At 40.9% G+C, this 22,500-nt stretch overlaps 1 protein-coding gene across 11 annotated transcripts in view; it reads right to left on the bottom strand.

The window, feature by feature from the left end:
• rptor (regulatory associated protein of MTOR, complex 1) overlaps positions 1-22,500 on the bottom strand; it is a 109,587-nt gene that overhangs the window by 45,431 nt on the left and 41,656 nt on the right. For 8 of the 11 annotated variants that reach the window (XM_053228085.1, XM_053228111.1, XM_053228083.1 and 5 more), the window contains exons 7-16: positions 21,247-21,425; positions 20,001-20,060; positions 16,441-16,541; positions 14,645-14,789; positions 14,387-14,462; positions 12,138-12,239; positions 5,693-5,776; positions 4,412-4,522; positions 2,337-2,411; positions 1,855-1,920 (exon numbers count right to left, since the gene is read on the bottom strand). In XM_053228085.1, coding sequence (XP_053084060.1) covers positions 1,855-1,920; positions 2,337-2,411; positions 4,412-4,522; positions 5,693-5,776; positions 12,138-12,239; positions 14,387-14,462; positions 14,645-14,789; positions 16,441-16,541; positions 20,001-20,060; positions 21,247-21,425 — 999 coding nt within the window. The remainder of the gene's footprint in view (positions 1-1,854; positions 1,921-2,336; positions 2,412-4,411; positions 4,523-5,692; positions 5,777-12,137; positions 12,240-14,386; positions 14,463-14,644; positions 14,790-16,440; positions 16,542-20,000; positions 20,061-21,246; positions 21,426-22,500) is intronic. The other 3 variants (XM_053228092.1, XM_053228102.1, XM_053228105.1) reach the window with 1 other exon arrangement.

Below are 22,500 nucleotides of genomic sequence, written 5' to 3'. Positions count from 1 at the left end.
GCCTCCTACAGGACACGCGGGGGATTACACACACATTACACACACACACACACACACACACACACATTACACACACAAACACACACCATACAGCGTTCCCCTGCAGACATGCCTCCTACAGGACACCCGGGGGATTACACACACATTACACACACACACACACACACACACACACACACCATACAGCGTTCCCCTGCAGACACGCCTCCTACAGGACACCCGGGGGATTACACACACATTACACACACACACACACATACACACACACACACACACCATACAGCGTTCCCCTGCAGACACGCCTCCTACAGGACATGCGGGGGATTATACACACACACACACACACACACACACACACACACACACACACACACACACACACACACACACCATACAGCATTCCCCTGCAGACACGCCTCCTACAGGACATGCAGGGGATTATACACACACACACACACACACACACACACCATACAGCGTTCCCCTGCAGACACGCCTCCTACAGGACATGCGGGGGATTACACACACTCAACAAAATAATACTAGTAATAAAGAGACAGGAAGTGTTTAATTTAAAAACATGTAAAGGAGAGAGGGTAGGTCAGATTGAGGGAAAAAGGCAAAAGACAAGAGACGTGGAGAAGAGAGAACAGGAGAGACGAGAGAAGAAAAGAGAAGTGAAAGAAGACGAGAAAAAATGAAGAGAAGATAAGAGAGAAGAGAAAAAGTATGAGAGACAAAAGAAGAATAGTGAAAAGACAAGAAGAATAAAAGAAGAGAAAAAAGAAAAGAGGAAAAAGTTGAAGGATGAAGAGAGACAAGAGAAGAAAAGGGAAATTAAAGAAGAGAAGGGAAGAAAGAAAAAGAGAGAGAGAAAAGAGAAGTGTAGAGAAGCGAAAGAAGATGATGAAAGAGAAAATAGAAGAAAGAAGTGAAAGTAGAGAATGAAAGTAAAAGAAACGAAAGAACAGAAAAACAGAATAGAGAAGACAAGAGAAAGGGAGAAAAAGAAGAGAAGGGAAAAAGAGACAAGAGAAAAGAAAAGTGGAAAAAGAACAGGAGTGATGAAAGTGAAACAGAAAAGAAAAGAAAAAAGACAAGTGAAAGAGAATAGAAGATAGGAAAGAAAAGAAGAAAAATAGAAAAGATGACAGACAAAGGAAGAAAAGTGAAAGAGGAGAAGAGAAAAAAGAAATGGTTGGAGAAAAAGAAAGTGAAGAGGAGAAAAACAAGAGAAGAGAAAAGAAAAGAGGGGAAAAGATAACAGAGAAGACGATAGGTAAAAAACAAGAAGAAAGGAGAAGTGAAAGAGAAGAGAAAAAAGAAGAGAAGAAAAACAAAATAGAAAAAAGTGAAAGAGAAGAAACCAGAGAAAACCAGAAAGGAAGAAAATGAAGAGACAAAAAAAGAGAAGAAAAAACAAGAGTGATGAAAGAAGTAAAAGAGACTAGATGAGAAGAGTTGACAAGAAAGAAGAGAAGAAAAGAAAAAGTAAAAGAGAAGAAGAAAACAATAAGAGAAAATAGATGAGATAAAGAGTGAAGGGGAGCGAAAGAATTGAAAGAGAAGAGAAAAGAGATGAGAAGAGAGGAAGAGGATAGATGACAGAATAGAAGAGAAAAAAGAGAAGAGAGTGGAGAGGAGAATAGTAGAGTGATAGAATAGATGTCAATGAAGAGAAGAGAAGAAAAGAAAAGTAAAAGAAGAGAAAAAAACAGAAGAGAAGAGAAGTAAGCCACGTGAAAAGATGAGATGAGGGAAAAAAGAGTGAAAAAAAGAGGAGAAACAAGAGAAGTGCAAGTGTAGAAAAAGAGGAGAAGAGGAGAGATGACACACACACACACACACACACACCTGTCCCGTGTTGTAGCTGTTGACTATAACTGCCAGGATGAAGACGGCCATGGTGCGATGCTCGGCCTGGAGAGAACAGAATGAGTCACGATGAGAAGACGAATCATTTCTAACTCCACATGAGGTGTAAAGTTTAGAACTGACTCTGAGTCACACAAACAGATGAATCAATGAATCACTTTATTAAATAACACACACAAAACAAAACTAACTCTGTTACATGCCATGTGTTTATGTTTGTGTGTGAGTTTGTGTGTGTGTGTGTGTGTGTGTGTGTGTGATGGCTGGAAATCTGCTGCACGACTCAGGGATGGACAGATTTTCTTTTCTATCTTAATAAATAAATGAGTAAAATCTGGAGAAAGAGAAAGAGAGTGAAAGAGAGAGAGTTTGTGTCTGTGTCCCTGTGTGTGTGTGCGTGTGTGTGTGTGTGTGTGTGTGTGTGTGTGTGTGTGTGCGTGTGTGAGGAGGAAAAAACTTACCGGCATGTACGGATCAGCGAGGACTGACAGGAAGTACTTATGACCGTTATCCTTCACCAGATCAGCCTGACAGGACTGAGAGAGAGAGAGAGAGAGAGAGAGAGAGAGAGAGAGAGAGAGAGAGAGAGAGAGAGAGAGAGGGAGAGAGAGTGAGAGAGTAAGAGAGTAAGAGAGAGGGAGAGAGAGTGAGAGAGAGAGGGAGAGAGAGAGAGAGAGAGAGAGGGAGAGAGAGAGGGAGAGAGAGAGAGAGAGAGAGAGAGAGAGAGAGTGAGAGAGAGTTGATTAATTCTCTATAACAGCAGCTGTGACAGTAGTGCAGGTTTATATTAATGCGCTCGCTCTAATACGTTATTGTTTCTATAGTAACAGCTCGCTCACAGCGTGTACAGCACACTGATAAAAATAAAAAAATGGCTGATACGCTGAAGTAAGGAGATGTTTATTTAACATTTATGGAAGGAGTCTCCAGTGTCAGCGCTTTGTAACAGTCAGAGGTAAAGCTTTAAGTTTAAGTTTTCCGACATCTTCAGGACAGAGGAGTTTACGGTTCGGTGTGTAGTTCAGTGTGTGGTTCAGTGTGTAGTTCTGTGTGTGGTTCAGTGTGTGGTTCAGTGTGTGGTTCAGTGTGTAGTTCTGTGTGTGGTTCAGTGTGTGGTTCTGTGTGTGGTTCAGTGTGTAGTTCTGTGTGTGGTTCAGTGTGTGGTTCAGTGTGTAGTTCTGTGTGTGGTTCAGTGTGTAGTTCAGTGTGCGGTTCAGTGTGTAGTTCTGTGTGTGGTTCAGTGTGTGGTTCAGTGTGTGGTTCAGTGTGTAGTTCTGTGTGTGGTTCAGTGTGTGGTTCTGTGTGCGGTTCTGTGTGTAGTTCTGTGTGTGGTTCAGTGTGTGGTTCAGTGTGTGGTTCAGTGTGTAGTTCAGTGTGTGGTTCGGTGTGTGGTTCGGTGTGTGGTTCGGTGTGTGGTTCGGTGTGCGGTTCGGTGTGCGGCTCGGTGTGCGGCTCGGTGTGCAGTTCAGTGTGCGATTCAGTGTGTGATTCAGTGTGTGGTTCAGTGTGTGGTTCAGTGTGTGGTTCAGTGTGTGGTTAAGTGTGTAGTTCTGTGTGCGGTTCAGTGTGCGGTTCAGTGTGCGGTTCAGTGTGCGGTTCTGTGTGCGGTTCTGTGTGCGGTTCTGTGTGCGGTTCGGTGTGCGGTTCGGTGTGCGGTTCGGTGTGCGGTTCGGTGTGCGGTTCGGTGTGCGGTTCGGTGTGCGGCTCGGTGTGCGGCTCGGTGTGCGGCTCGGTGTGCGGCTCGGTGTGCGGCTCGGTGTGCGGTTCGGTGTGCGGTTCGGTGTGCGGTTCGGTGTGCGGTTCGGTGTGCGGTTCTGTTTGCGGTTCAGTGTGCGGTTCAGTGTGCGGTTCAGTGTGCGGTTCAGTGTGCGGTTCGGTGTGCGGTTCGGTGTGCGGTTCGGTGTGCGGCTCGGTGTGCGGCTCGGTGTGCGGCTCGGTGTGCGGTTCAGTGTGTGGTTCAGTGTGTAGTTCAGTGTGTGGTTCAGTGTGCGGTTCAGTGTGCGGTTCAGTGTGCGGTTCAGTGTGCGGTTCAGTGTGCGGTTCAGTGTGCGGCTCGGTGTGTGGTTCTGTGTGTGGTTCAGTGTGTGGTTCTGTGTGTAGTTCTGTTTGTGGTTCTGTGTGTGGTTCTGTGTGTAGTTCTGTTTGTAGTTCTGTTTGTGGTTCAGTGTGTGGTTCAGTGTGTAGTTCTGTTTGTGGTTCAGTGTGTGGTTCTGTGTGTGGTTCTGTGTGTGGTTCTGTGTGTAGTTCTGTGTGTGGTTCTGTGTGTGGTTCTGTGTGTAGTTCTGTTTGTGGTTCAGTGTGTGGTTCAGTGTGTGGTTCAGTGTGTGGTTCTGTGTGTGGTTCTGTTTGTGGTTCTGTTTGTGGTTCTGTTTGTGGTTCAATGTGCAGGTTGTATTTCAATTCAGCACGGTCATTTCCTTCCTGCAGACGTCTCCCAAAATAAAGATTCCTCTTCTGTGATGTCTCTGTGTGTGTGTGTGTGTGTGTGTGTTTGTGTGTGTGTTTGTGTGTGTGTGTGTGTAACCCTGACACTCACACTGTCCACGGCGAGGATTTTGGCCCAGATGAAGACGAGGAGAGGACGAAGCTCTCGCGCTGAACTCTGTAACAACTTCAACACATACGGAAAAATCCCTACAGAGAGAGCCTGAGAGAAAGAGAGAGAGAGAGAGAGAGAGAAAGAGAGAGAGAGAAAGAGAGAGACAAACAGATGGAAAGACAGTAAGAGGGACAGAGTTAGAGAGAGAAAGTGAGAGAGAGAGAGGGAGAAAGAGGAATAGACAAAAAGATTTTTTTTGTTATTTGAAAAGAATGATTAATGCCACATTACACAATCAACTGACTTATCAGGGTGTGTGTGTGTGTGTGTGTGTGAAAGTTAGAAACAGAGAGATAAAGGGAGGAGGAGGAGGAGAGCGAGAGAGAGAAAGAGAGAGAGAGTAAAAGTGTATTCTTGTTTGCTCCTCTTCAGAAGACGAGTGTGTCGTGTGTCCGTGTCCTCGCTGCTGATTAATGTGGAATGTAAAAGGTCTCACAGCACGAGGTGACTTTAACAGAAAGGACAAAGTGAATCCCATTAAACTGTCTGCTAATAACACACACACACACACACACACACACACACACACACACACACACACACACACACACACACCCACACACACACACCTATTACTGCCCTTTCAGTGTAAAGTGGGTGGGGCTAATGTTAGGTAAGCTTCTCTTCCACTGTTCAGTAAAAGTTAAACTAAAGAGTGAAAGTTAAATTAATCAGTAACGCTTAAACCTCAAAAGTAACATGTAACCAGCGAGTGAAAGATAAACTAGCCAGTAATACTGAAACCAGCGAGTAACACTTATATTTCAAATGTGAAAGTTAAACTAGTGAGTGAAAGTTAAACCTCAAAAGTAAAAGTTAAAGAAGTGAATAAAATTTAAATTGAATTTAATCCTCAAAAAGCGAACGTTAAACTAGCGAGTTGTTGAAGCTGTCAGTATTTTCAGCGTTAAACTGCAGCATATTAATTTCCCTTTACAGGAAAAACAAACTAGCTGTTATTTATCTGCATTGTGATTGGTGAAGTGTGTGTGTGTGTGTGTGTGTGTGTGTGTGTAATTTTCCAATCGGTGCCCCTGTGGGAGCTGTTTGCGTTGATTAAAGACACCAAACGACACATTAGCGTCTCACATCGCCACCTTTACTGCGTTTATCTCCATTTCATTCCTGATTCAGCAGCACAAACACCACTTATCTCATTTTATAACACCAACAGCCCAAAGTGTGTGTGTGTGTGTGTGTGTGTGTGTGTGATGTTACCAGGCTGACAGCCCAGGGTCCGAGGTCCAGGAAACGGCCCAACAGGTCCAACGCTCGCAACCTGTGCACCTGACTGAGGAGGACCTGAAAGAGAGCAGCATAGCACAAGGGTCAGAAAATGTAAAAATAAAATTCAGAAATAACGAATACGACAAACACACACACACACACACACACACACACACACACACACACACACACACACCAGGTTCAATAACATGAACAGGTGTTGTGGCTACCACACTCTCCCCATGTGCTGGCACTGTATAATCCCTCACCTGTGTGTGTGTGTGTGTGTGTGTGTGTGTGTGTGTGTGTGTGTGGGGCCTTTGGTAGGAAAGACACCTCCACCTGCAGAAGTGAGAATTGAAAACACAGAGCTGTGTGTGTGTGTGTGTGTGTGTGTGTTTCTTTTTCACTGTTAAAGTAAAACATCTGTATTTCATCATAAAATAAAACAATACCATTTAATTAGTGTGAGGTTAAAAAAAGAACGAAAAGAAATCTGAAAATATTTTTAGATAAACAAAGTATTTTTAAGAAACAAAAGTTTGGTGTTGTATATAATGATTAGGAAAGCAAAACTGAATATTTAAAAAAAAAAAAAAATTCCAGAAAAAAAAAAACTTGTACAGGAAATATCACAGTTCTGATACAAAGCCACGGAATATTTTCTTTGTTTTTTGTTTAAAATCTGCTTTGGACACTCACGCAGGAAATAATCAAATTATTTTAAACCTCTCGGAAGCTTTAGGCAGCAGGTTTTGGGCAGCAGGACAGAAACACACACTGTGTGTGTGTGTGTGTTTGTGTAAGGGTGTGTATTTAAAGCGTCGTGAGCGTGTGCCCACACACTCTTGGCGTCGGGAGCTCGGGCGGCGGCGTGTGGTCCGGACGCCACCTTCAGAACGACAGCAGCGTGCTGAGAGCGAGGACCCGAGCAGGAGGACGGCCCACGGTACTGCCCGCGCAAAAATAAACACAACGCTGCTCCCTTCACCCCCCTACTGCTATACACACACACACACACACACACACACACACACACACACCTAACAAAGAGACCTCAACCTGCCTCCAAACCCACACACACCTGCTACACCTCCATTAATAAATTCACACACATCTGTAAACATGTTCAAATATAACAGTAATGTTTTATATCTCTTAAATAATTTCACATGAAATATATAAAAAAATTTATAGTAATACATTTTATATATATTTTACTTTTTAAAATTTTTTAAATTCAGTTCAAAATGCTTTAATGTGTGAAGTAAAAAGCACAGAAGGAAAGAAATCAAAGAGAAATATTTAAAAATGTATTAAAAATCAAAATACAACAGTAGAAGAGTGAAACTATCAATAGCTGTGAAAGAAAAAAGAAAATACATAATGAGAAAAAAAAAAAAAAAAAGGATGATGTTAAAGTAATATAAAAAAAAATGCCAGCAAAGGTAAAGGAAAAAATTTGCGAAATTAAAAAAAAATTTAAAAAAATGGAGGAAATATTTTATATTCATTTTTGCAACTGTGTGATATTTTAGAGATTTTTCCTAAATATAGAAAATGTTTGAAACACCTTATTAAAAAAACCTAAATATCTGACAATATTGTTTAAAAAAAAAAAAAAAAAACTACATCTCACAGGATTGTTTCAACTTAAAAAAAAAAAAATCTGATAAATCTTTTAAACAGTATTAATAAATTTTAAAAAATGCCATCATAATTTCTTTACTTTCAGTATAAAGTGGGCGTGGCCAGTGTTGACTCCGCCCAGACCAATCACAACGCTGTGTAACTCTGTAATTGGCCGCTTGGTACTTGGAGGTTCAGTCAGTCACAGAGAGAGTGCTGTCAATCAAGCATGCTCATTAGAATATTAGGCCACGCCCACTGAAAAGTTTCTCAGATCAGTAAGTTCAGCTGCAGTTTAAAGCCTTTTATCTTCATTTTATTCTGCTGGTTGCAAAAATACCCAGAATTCCATTAACTGCCCGCGCTACAGGGTAAAAATACCCAGAATTCCCTGCACTTGCAAGCTCCAGGATAAAAATAATAAGAAATAATAAAAAATAATGCAGCACATGTCCAGTTCAGGTCACAGTGCCAGAGGAGTGTATTAATAGAGCTCCGGATCACGTCAAAGCACTGACTGTGAAAATTACCCAGCATGCAGCGGGGGTGAGGGTGTGCCAGGGCTGTTCCCAACGTCCATCGGAAACACCCGTAAAGAGAGAGAGTGCGTGTGTGTGTGTGTGCGTGTGTGAGTGAGAGAGAGAGAGAGAGAGAGAGGGAGAGAGAGAGAGAGTAAGAAAGGAAGGAAGGAACAGAGTGAGAAAGAGAAAGAAGAAGAGAGAGAGAAAGACAGACAAAGACAGAGAGAGAGAGAGAGAGAGAGGGAAGGAGGGTGTGGGAGGAATGAGAGGGAGGTCTGCCGATTCTGACTGAGACCAAATGTTAGCATTACTCAATGTTTCTGTGTGCGTGTGTGTGTGTGTGTGTGTGTGTGTGTGTGTGTGTGTGTGTGTAGGAGAAGTGTGAGAAAGGCAGCTGAGTTTTAAGACAAGCGTTAAAATAAAAAAAAACAAAAGTCTTCATCCATCTGGGAGACAAACGGACGTTTAAACCCACACACACACACACACACACACACACACACACACACACAGAGGATATTGGAGAACAAAAGAAAGGAAAAAACACAAACACACACACACACACACACACACACACACACACACACACACACACACACACACTTATATAATTGTGGAAAGTCATGCAGGATATTATGCATTAAAAAAACAATGCATGCAAATGAGACGTACACTTGGGCTGCGTCCCAAACCGCACTAGCACACTATTATGCTACACTACTGAGCATTCAGTATGTGATTTGGATCAAATTTAAATTGTATTTGTCACACACACACACACACACACACACAACCACACGCAGTACAACGTGTAGTGAAATGCTTTTTACGACTGTCCGTGTCATAAAATAGAATTTACATAGAGTGAGAAAATGGGAACGTATTAAAAGAAAAAGTATAAAAATATAATGTCAGGATTTAAAGTGTAATAAAGAGCAGGAATGTGCAGTTGTTTTGTGCAGTATAATGCTGTGCAACATTAAGCTGAGGCAGTCGTATGAAATTGCCCACATTTATAATCAATATTTATAAATACAAGATAAGAGTAATGCAGGATAAATTGGTTACTGAAGATGAATGAACAGAAGATGCTTTAAGGAATGTAGGTGGTGTGGTGGTGGTGTTGTGAAAGCGAGTCCAAGCTCTAGTCCTTGGTGGTGTCCTGGTTCAGGGCCCGAATGGCCTGTGGGAAGAAGCTCCTCCTCATCCTCTCAGTCTTGGCCTTCAGGGAGCGGAAGCGCTTCCATGATGCAACAGAGAGAAAAGAAAAGAATTGTTCAGATTTCTGAGGAGCTTCACTATCTTCCTGGTCTTGGTCCAGCACTGCTTGCTGTAGATAGACTGCAGGTCAGGGAGCTCAGTGCTGATGGCACGCTCAGCTGATCACACCACCCTCTGGAGATCCACCTATCCTGCTTGGTGCTGTTCCCAAACCAGGGTGTGATGCTTCCCGTCAGGATGTTCTTGATGATGCAGGTGTAAAAGTTCCTTAGCATCTTAGAGGGCAGTTTGAAGTCTCTTAAGCATCTAAGGTGGTAAAAACGCTGCAGGATTTCTTCCCCAGGGTGTTGATGTGACAGGACCATGACAGTTCCTGCGTGATGTGAACAACAAGATACACCACTGGGGTCCCGTTGATCTTAGGGGTGTGGTAGCTCCTGTCCTGCATCGTGCTGAAGTTTACTATCAACTTCTTTGTCATGATGACATTCAAGAGAAGGTTGTTCTCCTGGCACCAGTTCTCCAGGCTTTTAACCTCCTCCAGGTAGACCTTCTCATCGTTATCAGAGATCAGGCCCACCACAAGCAAACTTGACAATGGTGGTAGAGTTGGAAGTGGCGGACTGCAAGAGTTCGGATCGCAAGACCCTGCAGCGGATAGTGAAGTCAGCTGAGAAGATCATCGGGGTCTCTCTTCCCTGCATCACGGACATTTACACTTCACGCTGTATCCGCAAAGCCACCAGCATTGTGGACGAACGCACACACCCCTCACACACACTCTTCACCCTCCTGCCGTCTGGTAAACGGAGACTGTGCAATAGTTTCTTCCCCCATGCCATCAGACTCCTCAACACTCAGTAACTGGACTGAAGGAACACACACACACATACCTCCAATACGCAGACACTGAACTGAAGGAACACACACACACACACACACACACACACACACACTATGTAGTCCCTTGTAGTTCTGTGTTGTTCTGTGTCGTCTTATGTAGCACCTTGGTCCTGGAGAAACGTTGTTTCGTTTCACTATGTACTTGTATATGGCTGAAATGACAATAAACTCCACTTGAACTTGAACTTGACCTTGAAGTGGCGACAGAGTCATGAGTGTATAATGAGTACAGGAGGGGCTCAGGACACAACCCGGGAGGCTCCAGTGCTGAGAGTGAGGGAAGGTGAGACATGTCTGTCCACCTGTACCGCTATTGGTCTGTCCGTAAGGAGGTTGGAGATCCATAGAGAAAGGGATGGGCTCAGTCCCAGGTCCTCCAGGTGAGTTTTTAGGGAATTATCGTGTTAAATGCTGAACTGTAGTCAACAAACAGCATTTTAACATAATTTCCCTTCCTGGTGTCCAGATGGCTCAGGGCTGTGTGTAGGAGGTGTGTGATGGCGTCCTCGGTAGAGCGATTGGGATGGTATGCGAACTGTAACGGGTCTAGGGTGTCAGGTAATGAAGAGGTGATGAAGTCTCCTCAAAGCACTTCATCACACCTGAGGTCAGGGCTACAGGGCAACAGGGCAACAGTCGTTGAGGCAGGCAGGGTGGGGTTTCTTTGGGACAGGAACGATAATGGACTGCTTGAAGCTGTTTGTGGGGATTACCGACTGTGCCAGGGAGATGCTGAATGTCTCCACCGGTCCTAGCTGGTCAGCGCAGGCTCTAAAGACTCGACCGGAGATGCCGTCTGGTCCTGCTGCCTGCCTGGTGTTCACTCTCCTGCGAGCCGCCCTGTTGGAACTGCGACTCCAGTTTCTTCCTGTAGCGCTGCTTCACCTCCTTCACCGCTCTGCGCACGTTGTAGGACGCAGCCTTGCACTCGGCCGTGTTCCCGCTAGCGAGCCCCGCGTTATAGGCAGCGGTGCGAGATCTCCGGTATAGATAAAATACTGATGAGTTTGCATAATCCTGTATTTACTCCATCCGCATTTTGTCCGTATAAATCAGTGCTGCTTTACTCGCAATCGATATCATAAATGTGACAGAAATGCATCATGGGTAATGTAGTTCAGTGCTGTTAGTTACGAGTTCGGCACACAGCAGCGAACAAAGAGAAGCACTTCAAAACTTTTGCCTCGTTTCAGAAAATGCAGAACAGCCAGAACCCATCTCTCTCCCCGGCCGTTTTCTTCTTTTATTTTCTCATTTTACGGCTCCCGCTAGGGCACTTCACTCGGCCCCGGAACGCTGACTAAACACAAAACTACACACTCCACAGCAGGGCGTGATACAAATTTCATCAAGTGCTCGTGTCGGCACTGCAAATCTCAAGATAAAAACAGAGACGGCTCCTTTTTCGCTTTCCTAAAAGCCTGGGCAAAAGGGGCGGGGCTTTCTGATTACAGCGACGGACTAGTGACCAGCAAACTTTCACACTGCAAGGTATAAAGTATGCAGTTTGAGATACAGCCCTATTGGTAGTACACCTTTGACATACTATGTAGTATGGGAGTATTCAGGCATAACCTCATTAGTATGCGATATTAGTATAGAATATTCTGTAGTATAGTAATACGCAGTTTGGGACATAACCTCATTAGCATGCAGTACTATTATTACACACTCTGTAGTACGTCAGTATGTGATTTGAGTCATAACCCCATATGTAATATCTTTTTAAGATACTTTTTAATACAGTAGGATGCAAATTTGGATACAGCGTCATAAGAATGTAGTACTATTCAGGCACACTACATAGTAAAGTAGTATGGAGTACAGAACATAAAGGGATTAATATGTATTTAATATTACAAAATACGCTTTTGACATACTGTGTAGTAAGGCAGTAAATAATTTGGGACGTAGCGGCTATAATATGTAGTATTATTTACTATAGGACTGTAGTATGTGATTAGGGGGATAGTATTAATACGTAATACTCTGCTAACATATTATATAGTATTTAAGCATTAAAACATAGTACGCTTACAACAAACTAGGCAGTATGCTAGTAGGGTAAATACATGGAGAGAGCGTGAGAGAGTGAAAGAGAGGGAAAGAACGAAAGAGAGATGATTTGAGGCGAACGTGGAAAATTTCCCAGAATGCCATACCTGTAGAACGATAGGGAGCTGCTCAGGAGGGTTTCTGTTCTCCACCCCCATAGTAAGCCACACCTGAAACGCCGTGAGCTGCTCCGCGAAAAATGGACTGTGCTAAAGAGGCAAACACACACACACACACACACACACACACACACACACACACAGATAGAGAGAACACTAATTATTAAAAAATAGTATACAAGATTTCTAAGTACACTGCTATATATACACTATACTTACATAGAATCCTTTATATGGATAAGGATTCTTATTATATTACTTATATATTTAGTCTTGCGACTTTTAGAAGAGTTTATATACAGTTCTGTGCAAAAGTCTTAGTCACATGCAAAGAAATGCTGTAGAGTAAAGACACCTTCAAAAATAATGAACTTAAATGTTTCTATACATAAAAAAATCCTATAAAGAGCAGTAAACAGTAATAAATGAAACAAAGTCAATATTTGGCGTGAAGATCCTTCGCTTTAAAATAAAATAAACAGTATCTGAGGTGCAGTGTGTGCAGTTTTATAAGGAAATGAGCTGGAAGTGTTACTGAGCATCTTGCAGAAGCAGCCACAGTTCTTCTGGAGACTTTGACTGTCGACTCGCTTCTTATTTCTGCAGCGAAACCCAGCAGCCTTCATTATGTTTTTATCTGAAAAGTGTCTCTTATGGAATCTGCTGCTTTCTTTACTGACATACAAACATTTTTCTGTAACGTTTCACTTTGTGCTGGAAAACTAATGTTTGGAATCTAAAAGGTTTTTGTACTGAATCAATAATGTAGAAGTCAGAAAATAAACATCTATAACCAGATTTATACAAAAATAAGGTGCCCAAGACTTTTGCACAGTACTGTATACACACACACACACATTATATATATATATATATATATATATATATATGTGTAGAGAGAGAGAGAGAGTCTTGCTGTAGAAAAATTGTTATAGAACACTAATTACATTACTAAATTATTACACTATTAAATCTTTTTATTGCACTATGTTTAGAAGAAGGTTTATATATATATATATATATATATATATATATATATACATATATATACACTTTCATTATTGCACTGTTATAGATATTATACATAACTGCTATTAAATTGATATAGAAGACTAACATTAAAATTATTACTGATGCAGTAATTTATTACACTGTTACAAAAGAATAATCATTACATGATTATATAGAAAGGTTGTTATTACATTGTTGTAGAATGATAATTATTACACTATAGTGGACAATTTCTAATTACGCAGCTGTATATACTGTACTTAGTGTATGTGTATATACGTATATAGTGTATGTGTATATAGTGTGTGTCTATAGTGTGTGTATATATGTATATAGTGCATGTGTATATACATATACAGTGTATGTGTATATATACGTATATATACATATATAAGATAAATTCACATATTTACAATATATTTTTTTAAATCCACTTATTTCTGTAAAGCTGCTTTGTGACAATGTCCATTGTTAAAAGCGCTATATAAATAAAACTGACTTGAATATATACGTATATAATGTATGTGTATATGTATATAGTTTATGTGTATATAGTGTATATGTATATAGGATAAATTCACATATTTACAATATATTTTTTTTAAATCCATTTATTTCTGTAAAGCTGCTTTGTGACAATGTCCATTGTTAAAAGCGCTATACAAATAAAACCGAATTGAATTGAATATATACGTATATAATGTATGTGTATATAGTGTATGAGTGTATACGTATATAGTGTATAGTGTATGTGTGTATATATATATATTGTGTATATGTGTATAGTGTATGTGTAACGATAAGGGTTATTGTTACATTGTTATATACACTAATCACTAACTTACACTGTACTATTATACATAAGTGATCTTATTACAATGTTATAGAATACTATTTATTACACTATTATTACAACTATATATACACAAACACTATTACGCTACGATATATATAATAGTTATTACACTATTATTATACACATATAACTACGTAATTATTACACGATTATAAATGCTACAGACTATTATAAGTAAGTTTTTTGGCTAGCTAATTTCTGATATTCTAGCTAATCTGTTCTAGCACTGACCCGCCCATGATTGCGTCACAGCAGCCGTTAAGCCCCACCCTCATGTGGGAAAGTGGGTGTGGCAGGAAGCAGGAGGAACGCAGGTCAGTGGTGTTAGAAGTGTTTTACGCTAATACGTTTTGGTGTCAGTGTGTCTCACCCTGAAGGCCGTGCCCTCCTCGATGATGGTGGGAAGCTGCGAGAGGCAAATATCCACCGCTAGGTCCCACGCCTGCCTGCAACACAACACAACACAACACACAGTGACAGACTGATTAAAGAAAAAAACTATTTCAACAAGAAATTTACATCGAGAATAAAGTTAACGTGTTAAATCATCTTAATAGCCATTAAAATGGACTGTAGTCGTTCAGGCTCTGTGGGGGCGGAGCCTCTCTGCTTCCGTGTGTGTGCTTACCACATGGCGTGCATGTAGGTGGGCGGTAACCTGGGGCTGCTAACCGGAGTGCAGTTGTATGACCTCATGATCCTCTCGGCCAATAGGAAGTTACGGAACAGACTGGCAACCAACAGATCCTGGCGGAAGAGTTTCTGAAAAAGATCTACAGACAGATACGGAGTAAACACCTCACATTTTTATTTTACTTTTTTATGTTTATGTTTAAAACTGTCACTCTTTATAGACATCTACTGCGCTGGTATGATCCTGTCAGTACTTCATTTTGTGTTTAACCGAAAACAGAAAAAACAATAATTTCAGAAAACTCCACTTATGTGACATGTTGCACTCGAGCTGGTCAATACGACAAAAACATCATATCACGATACTTGAAGACATTTCTACGATAAACAACATTTATCACGGTATGTAGGTTTGATAACAAACTGTCAGCAAAACAGTAGTGCTGCAGTAAAATAGCTGATATATAATATTTTATTTAATGTCTACAAAAATAACAATTTACTTAATTTAATGATGATTCTACATCATTTTGATATTTTAACTTATCTATTGTTTTTAACTTAACATTTGTTGAACATGTTGTTGTTGAAGATGCTGAACATAATATTTTGGATTTTTTATTTATTTTTTTTTAAGATGTTGAATTTATGAGACGTCAAAATAATAACTCTAAAATATTATCTTGAAATAAGTTTTTTTCCATCAAAATAATGACATACTCTCCTGAAATAACGACAAAACAAAGTAAAATAATAACTTATGACGATGAGTTTTGTTGCCAAAACAAGATATTACATTAAAAAATGTAAAAAATAACAACAAAATTATGTCAAAAATACTGACATAGTGTATTAAGATAAGTTGAAATAATGAGATATTAAATTGAAATAATGACAAAATGTTTTCCGTTTCAGGGCTTCTGTAGTTATTAAGCACTGAAAAGAAGGAAAAATAAAAAAATTAGTTAAAATAATACAATTTTAAAGATTTTGTACAAATAAAAAACACAAATAAATCAAGTGAAAGACTAAATCTTGTGATTTCATTCTGTATTTCATTCTGTTCGTGATTATTAAAAAAATACCTCATGAAAGTGTATTGAGATATTTTTTGTCACAGTAACGATATTATAACGATATTATCTGCGATATCGTATCGACGCAGCATGCTGATATAATCCTGAGCAGGATATACTTATTTACTGATACACCATCACTCAGAGCTCCGACACGCTTTCACTTTTTTGCTACAATTCCTGACTATCTGAAACACACACACACACACACACACACACACACACACACACACGGCTTCATCTTTCATCTTCATCTTTCACATTCCAATAACTCGAGAATTGCCTTCTTTCAGCAGCTCATGAATAATGCTATTAACTTTCATTAACCTTAATGGCATCAGTGAGATTTGAGATTTAATAAAATTGTATAAAATCTAATTATGTTATTGTAATATATATATATATATATATATATGTGTGTGTGTGTGTGTGTGTGTGTAGGATTAAAACCCAGCGTGTTTTTTCCATTATGCACTTTTCCATCGCCGATGTTTAATTAACAGCAGGAAGGGAGAGGAGACATTCCCGCTCTCTCAGCTTCCCTCGGTCATGAAAAACATCTCAACCTTCATCGAAGAGTTTAGGATTCTCTGAAAACGTCAAAAGTTATGAAGTTTGGTGTCTCAGCATCTTCCTGAAATCCAAATCAGTGTTTCAGAACTTTCTGTATCTGGCCCTGAGTGTTATGGACACCAGGGACAGCGTGACCTCTGACCTCTAGGCAGTACATTCCACGCGATGGTGTCTGTGATAGCGGTGAATATCCAGTTGAGCTCTCCTAACGGCGTCCTCCTGTCATTCAGACGCCCGGGGATCCTGAGGACACACACACACACACACACACACACACACACACACACACACAAGATATGAATTATAGAGCAGGAAGTGCTGAATCTTACACTTCAATCATTTCCATATTTATCCCTCATCATCCTTCATCCTCCTCTCTCTTATTGACTCAGCAAGAAAAGAGGGAAGTTCAGAGATTGATCTAGTGTGTGTGTGTGTGTGTGTGTGTGTGTGTGTGTGTGTGTGTGTGTGTGTGTACCATCAGCACACACTGTGACAGCTGTTTGCAGAGATTATAGGACACACAGCCAATCAGAGGAAACCTAAACTTATCCTTGTGTAACTTCTTGAATCTTTGATGTTCTCCTGTCCATCAAACCAAGGGGGCGGAGTTAACAGCAAACAGGAAGTTTTGTTGAAACAGAATCACGTAGAGGAATGGGAATCTTTTACTGAAAAGCATTTTCCTAATAAACAGCTGATGAATTTCAGTTTATGATCATTAGATTATTTTTCCCATCAGTGCTTTTGATTTAAACTCGTTTAAAGTGGAACACGTGCGTCTCGTCTACGAGTACAAAAACTATCGAGTGAAAAAAGTTTCTTGTTTTGGGAATACGTCGTGTAGGAAAAACACTGGTGTGATGGATGTGAGGTTTTTGGCATTCTGGGTGTGATGATCAAAACAGAGAAAAAAAATATTTCCAAAAATATCCGTAAAGGTGTGGATCATCACACTCTTCTACTGTTCACACTTTTCCAACTAAGGCACAATAAAGATGTTGATACGACTAAAAAAGAACTCTTACTTTCAGTTTAGACGATTTAACGCAAATAAATCAGAACTACCTACAACAGATATCTTCAAAAATATTCCGCTTATGGATTAAAAGCAGATAAAATAAGAATTTCCCCTTTTCCAAGTCCAAAATCTTACATTTTAAAATAATATACAGCTTTAATATAACATGTAATTATTCACTAAAGCTTCTAAATCAGGAAACAAATTCAGTGACAAAGAAATTACACGTAAAAACAGATAAATGTTCTGCATTCTGTCCATCCAGAGAGAAATGGTGCAAATGGTGCCACCGGGGATGATAGTGTGTGTGTGTGTGTGTGTGTGTGTTGTGAAGGACAAGAGACTGGCAATAATCTGTGTGTGTGACATTTTGCCTCCAGCTTTGTGGGCAGCATCAGACAAACACTCTGAATGTCATATGACCAAGACTTACTGAGCTACAAAGTCTGGGACCTGTCACACACACACACACACACACACACACGCTCGCTCACACACATGCTCGCTCGCACGCACGCAAATGCTCACGCACACACGCGCACACACGCATGCACACACGCACACACTCGCACACTCATACACACACTCATGCACACACTCATGCACACACTCATGCACACACTCATGCACACACTCATGCACACACTCATGCACATGCACACACACACACTCTCACACGCACATGCGCACACACACGCACACACGCATGCACACACGCGCACACACTCGCACACACGCACACTCATGCACACACTCATGCACACACACACACTCACGCACAAACACTCATGCAAGCACACACACACTCATGCACACACACACACTCTCACGTGCGCACGCATGCACACACTGACGCACACACTCACTCACACGCACTCACACGCACACACACGCACACACACGCGCACACACGCTCATGCATACACACATGCTCACACACTCTGACACTTTCCATTGCCGTCACACACACAATCAAACTGCAAACACACATGAGAATTACAAAAACTCTTCGATCTATAATTGTGTGTGTGTGTGTGTGTGTGTGTGTGTGTGTGGCTTTCGGGAGGAAAGACCACCTCCACCTGCCGAGGTGAGAATTGAAAACACTGAGCTGCGACTTCCTCGACCTCGATCTGTTCTCTCCGTTTCTTATTACTTTCTCTACGCAAAGACAAAAAACCCGTTCACTCGCCGTCTCCTCTCGCAGCATTCGCATGTAGCTGAAGCGAGGAACTTCTTCAGGAACTCAGGGACGTTAAGCAGGAAGGAACCAGGAAGTAATATCAGTTTCACAATTTTACTGTCTGTCTCTATCTATCTATCTATCTATCTATCTATCTCTCTCTCTCTCTCCACCTGTCTGTTTCTCTCTCTCAACCGCTCTATCATGCTCTAATTATCTCTTTCATTACCTGTCTGTCTCTATCTCTTTCTCCCTCCTTTGTCTATCTATCTCTTTCTGTCTGTCTCTCTCTTTCTCTCTCTCTCTCTCTCTCACACACACACGCATGCATGCACGCGCACACACACACACACACGCACACACACACACATGTTCAGTGTAGACGGGAAAGCCGGGGCGCCCTTTATAATTCATCACCCATCTCTGGGATGCCCCTGTTGCTTAGCAACGCTATTCTGGAATTCTGTGCCTGTGCAGCATCATCATCATCTCTACATCTTGGCTTCAACTCAAAACTCATCCTGTCACTCAAACCCTAACGAGGGCATTAAGGAGGAAAATAAACGACTCGGTTTTGCGTCACAGGGGTTCGATTCCGGTCCAAACCGGCCCACGAGAGTCGCCGCATCCCCGAGTCGTGACGGGATTTCATGTCAAACGAATAAATCCGACTCCTGCGTTTGGGACGCAGCCCGCATGTGAACTGCCTGAGTAAATTTTTATGTTTCTCCTACAGGGGATGAAAAAACAAAACAAAACCAGAGGTTTGAGTTTGAAAACTTTCTCTGAAAGTGTGTTTGAGGCCACGGGCTAAAGAAAGCGCAGAGGACTTTCTCCGGATTGATATCTTTATCTAAGCGCATTTATTATTAACGTGCGAGAGTTAAGAACGATCGCTTTCGGCAAAGATCTGAAAGCCAGACATGGAAAAAACGGGACCTACTGATTTATACACGGCTCTGAAACAATCACGAGAGTAAAAAATGATGTAAGAGGAGCTCATGTTCTCACACAAAGCTCACATCCGGGAAGCGAAATGAAAAAAGAAAACAAAAAAAACCCACAAAGCGACAGACTGCGACTGTGTGCCTTTAATTTAAACACACACGAGGTTTCTGCTGGATTTTACACTCTCCATGGACTCTCTCTTATTTTTCTAGAAGTGTAGAACTGTCCGTGTGGGATTTAAGGAAATGAGAGGTAAAGGAAGAGAGAGAGAGAGAGAGTGTGTGTGTGTCTGTGTGTGTGTGTGTGTGTGTAAAGGAGACTTTATCAGGGTGAAAAGGTTGAGGGAGGCTGCACTTGATTCAAAAGCATATAAGAAACTTCAAATCCATTCGAGACAAACACACACTCAAAGAAAGACACAAACACACACACACACACACACACACACACACACACACACACACACACACACCATCCCCTATCTCAGTCCATCCATAAGGATGAGAGAGAGAGAGAGCGAGAGGGAAAGGATAAGAAAGAAAATTCGTACTTCTCGATCAGGTCCAGTGTGACTCCTGGCACCAGCTTGGCGCTTTTCTGCATACAAAACCTGCAGAGAGAAAGACAGTGAGTGTTAGTGACACACACACACACACACACACACACACACACACACACACACACACACACTTAAACATACACTTAAATTAGCTGATGATTTAATATGATTCAATTTAGAACTGCTTTAATGGGATACAATACAACAGAGATTCAATAGTGATCGGCCACAGTCACTTCACTGTGACTGACACACACACACACACACACACACACACACACACACACACACACACACACACAGACACACACACACACACATAGACACACACACAGAGGCCATCAATACAGGGGAATCCTTTTTAAGCCTCAGATTTCCAGCTCAACACACACACACACACACACACACACACGCTAAACACTGACCTTGGAGGAGCTGACCAATATGCTGTAATGTCAACGGATATTTCAACCACAAACGCATCACTGTGTCTGTGTGTGTGTGTGAGTGTGTGTGTGTGTGTGTCTGTGTGCATGTGTGTGTGTTTGAATAATATTTCGAACAGCTAAAAATGTTCAATCCCAGTTTTGCTAAATGACTCATAAATGTTGCATGATGCAGAAAATGAATTTCTGAATAAATTCACAAAATTTATATTATTTAATTATTTAAAATTATTTATTATCACATATAGTCTTTTTTAAAAATCATGAACTTTCTAATGAATTATAAAAAATGAGAGATTAAATTTTTTTTTCCTGGTTTTTAAATTTAAATGATCGCAAATCAAGCACAAACAGTGCACTAAGTAGTGAGCATTGATAGTGAATAGGAAGCCATTTTGGATTCAGCCTCAGTGTGTGAAGAGGATTATTACACCAAAATAAACAAATAAACAAACAAACAAACAAATAAATAAATAAATAAATAACACAGCATTAACATTTATGATGAATAAATAATAATTTAAAAATCATTTTAAAAGATAATTTGTGCTTTTCTTCGCCTCTTTTACATCTCTAAAGGTTGCTACTGCTTGTACTGTAAATGGCTTATTAATATGCAAATTTATTCAAAACTACATGTTTAATTAATTACATTAATTAATATTAATGATTTAAAAGAAATGAAATTCTGATCATTAGGCTGATGGATGGATCTTATAACAAAATGATTAGGACATTTCTCCATTTCTTATATATAATGGTGTGTGTGTGTGTGTGTGTGTGTGTGTTACCAGCGCAGGGCGATTTTGATGGGCGTGGTCAGGCAGGAGGTGAACAGGTCAGCAGGGAGGTCAGGGTTCATGGGCAGGAGCTCGTTAGCTTCACACGCTGCTAGCTGGATGCAGTTCTTCATGGATGGAGGGAGGGGCATCTGCGCCAGAGGGTGGTTCGGGTTTATCGCCGCCACCTGCTGGGCGAAAGAGGCGCGGCTGTGAGAGCGTGTGCGCGCGCGTGTGTGCTGTAATCGTAAACACTGTCCTGTTGCTCATCTCAGGACTCTTACTCACAATCGAACACACTCAGAAATGTTTTTTTTTCTCTTCTACACCTGTAATCATTCAGAATCGCACTCGCCACTGTCACCCAGAAGCTTTCAGCTTTCTTCCTCTGACATTTTTTCGCTCATCGCTGTCGCCTTAGAGATCGAAATATCTACATCAGGATTTCTGTGGCGGCCATTTTGTGATGTCTCAGTCCTCTATAAGATATAATTGGTGTACAGAGATGAGTAATGTGTAAAAAAAACATGCAAATTGTTGATTATTTTGGTTTAAGCCACAGCGCGGTTAAATGCTCGAATCTGATTGGTCAGAAGGGGTGTGTGTTATTTGTGTATAACAGCGCGGCTCGGACAGTAGTTCTGGCTGTAACATGAACGAGAGGTTTGTATTAATGTGCTTGTTCTATATGTTATCGTTGCTATAGTAACAGCTTGTTCACAGGGATGCGTACGACAGACGCTCCACATAATCTAACATAATCTAATAATAAACAGATTTTTTTTTTTAAAGAATCTAATACTAAGCAGATTTTTTTAAAGTGTGGTTTAACAAATTAAAACCTGGTGGTGAAGTTTTATTTATTTATTTATTTAAAATTTATGTAAGGAGTCTCCAGTGTCAGCTCTCTGTAACAGTCACGGAGCTTTAAGAAGTTTATCAGCAAGGAAAGTGTCCAGGACAAGAGGAGCTTATGCTTTATGGTTTCTCAGAAAAATGACAAGCTGAGTTTTTTTAGAAAGAAAGAAAGAGAAAGAGAGACAGAGAAAGAAAGAGAGAGAAAGAGGGGCGAGAGTGGTGAGGGAGCGACTGTTTATCGCAGCTATAACGTAAGTGAGAGCAGGAACTAACCCGTCTCTCAGACGTTCCTAAACATTAAATTTAACTATAAACCATTAAAATATACAACATTATGTTGATTAATAAATTAGACTGTAATTATTGGCAAATCGCTGTGCTGTAAGTGGAATAACACACTGCAGACCG

The sequence above is a fragment of the Pangasianodon hypophthalmus genome, chromosome 2, assembly GCF_027358585.1.
Source record: "Pangasianodon hypophthalmus isolate fPanHyp1 chromosome 2, fPanHyp1.pri, whole genome shotgun sequence".
Lineage (NCBI taxonomy): Eukaryota > Metazoa > Chordata > Actinopteri > Siluriformes > Pangasiidae > Pangasianodon > Pangasianodon hypophthalmus.
Note: the sequence above shows the minus strand (reverse complement) of the source record. Positions and strands in the feature narration are given on the sequence as shown.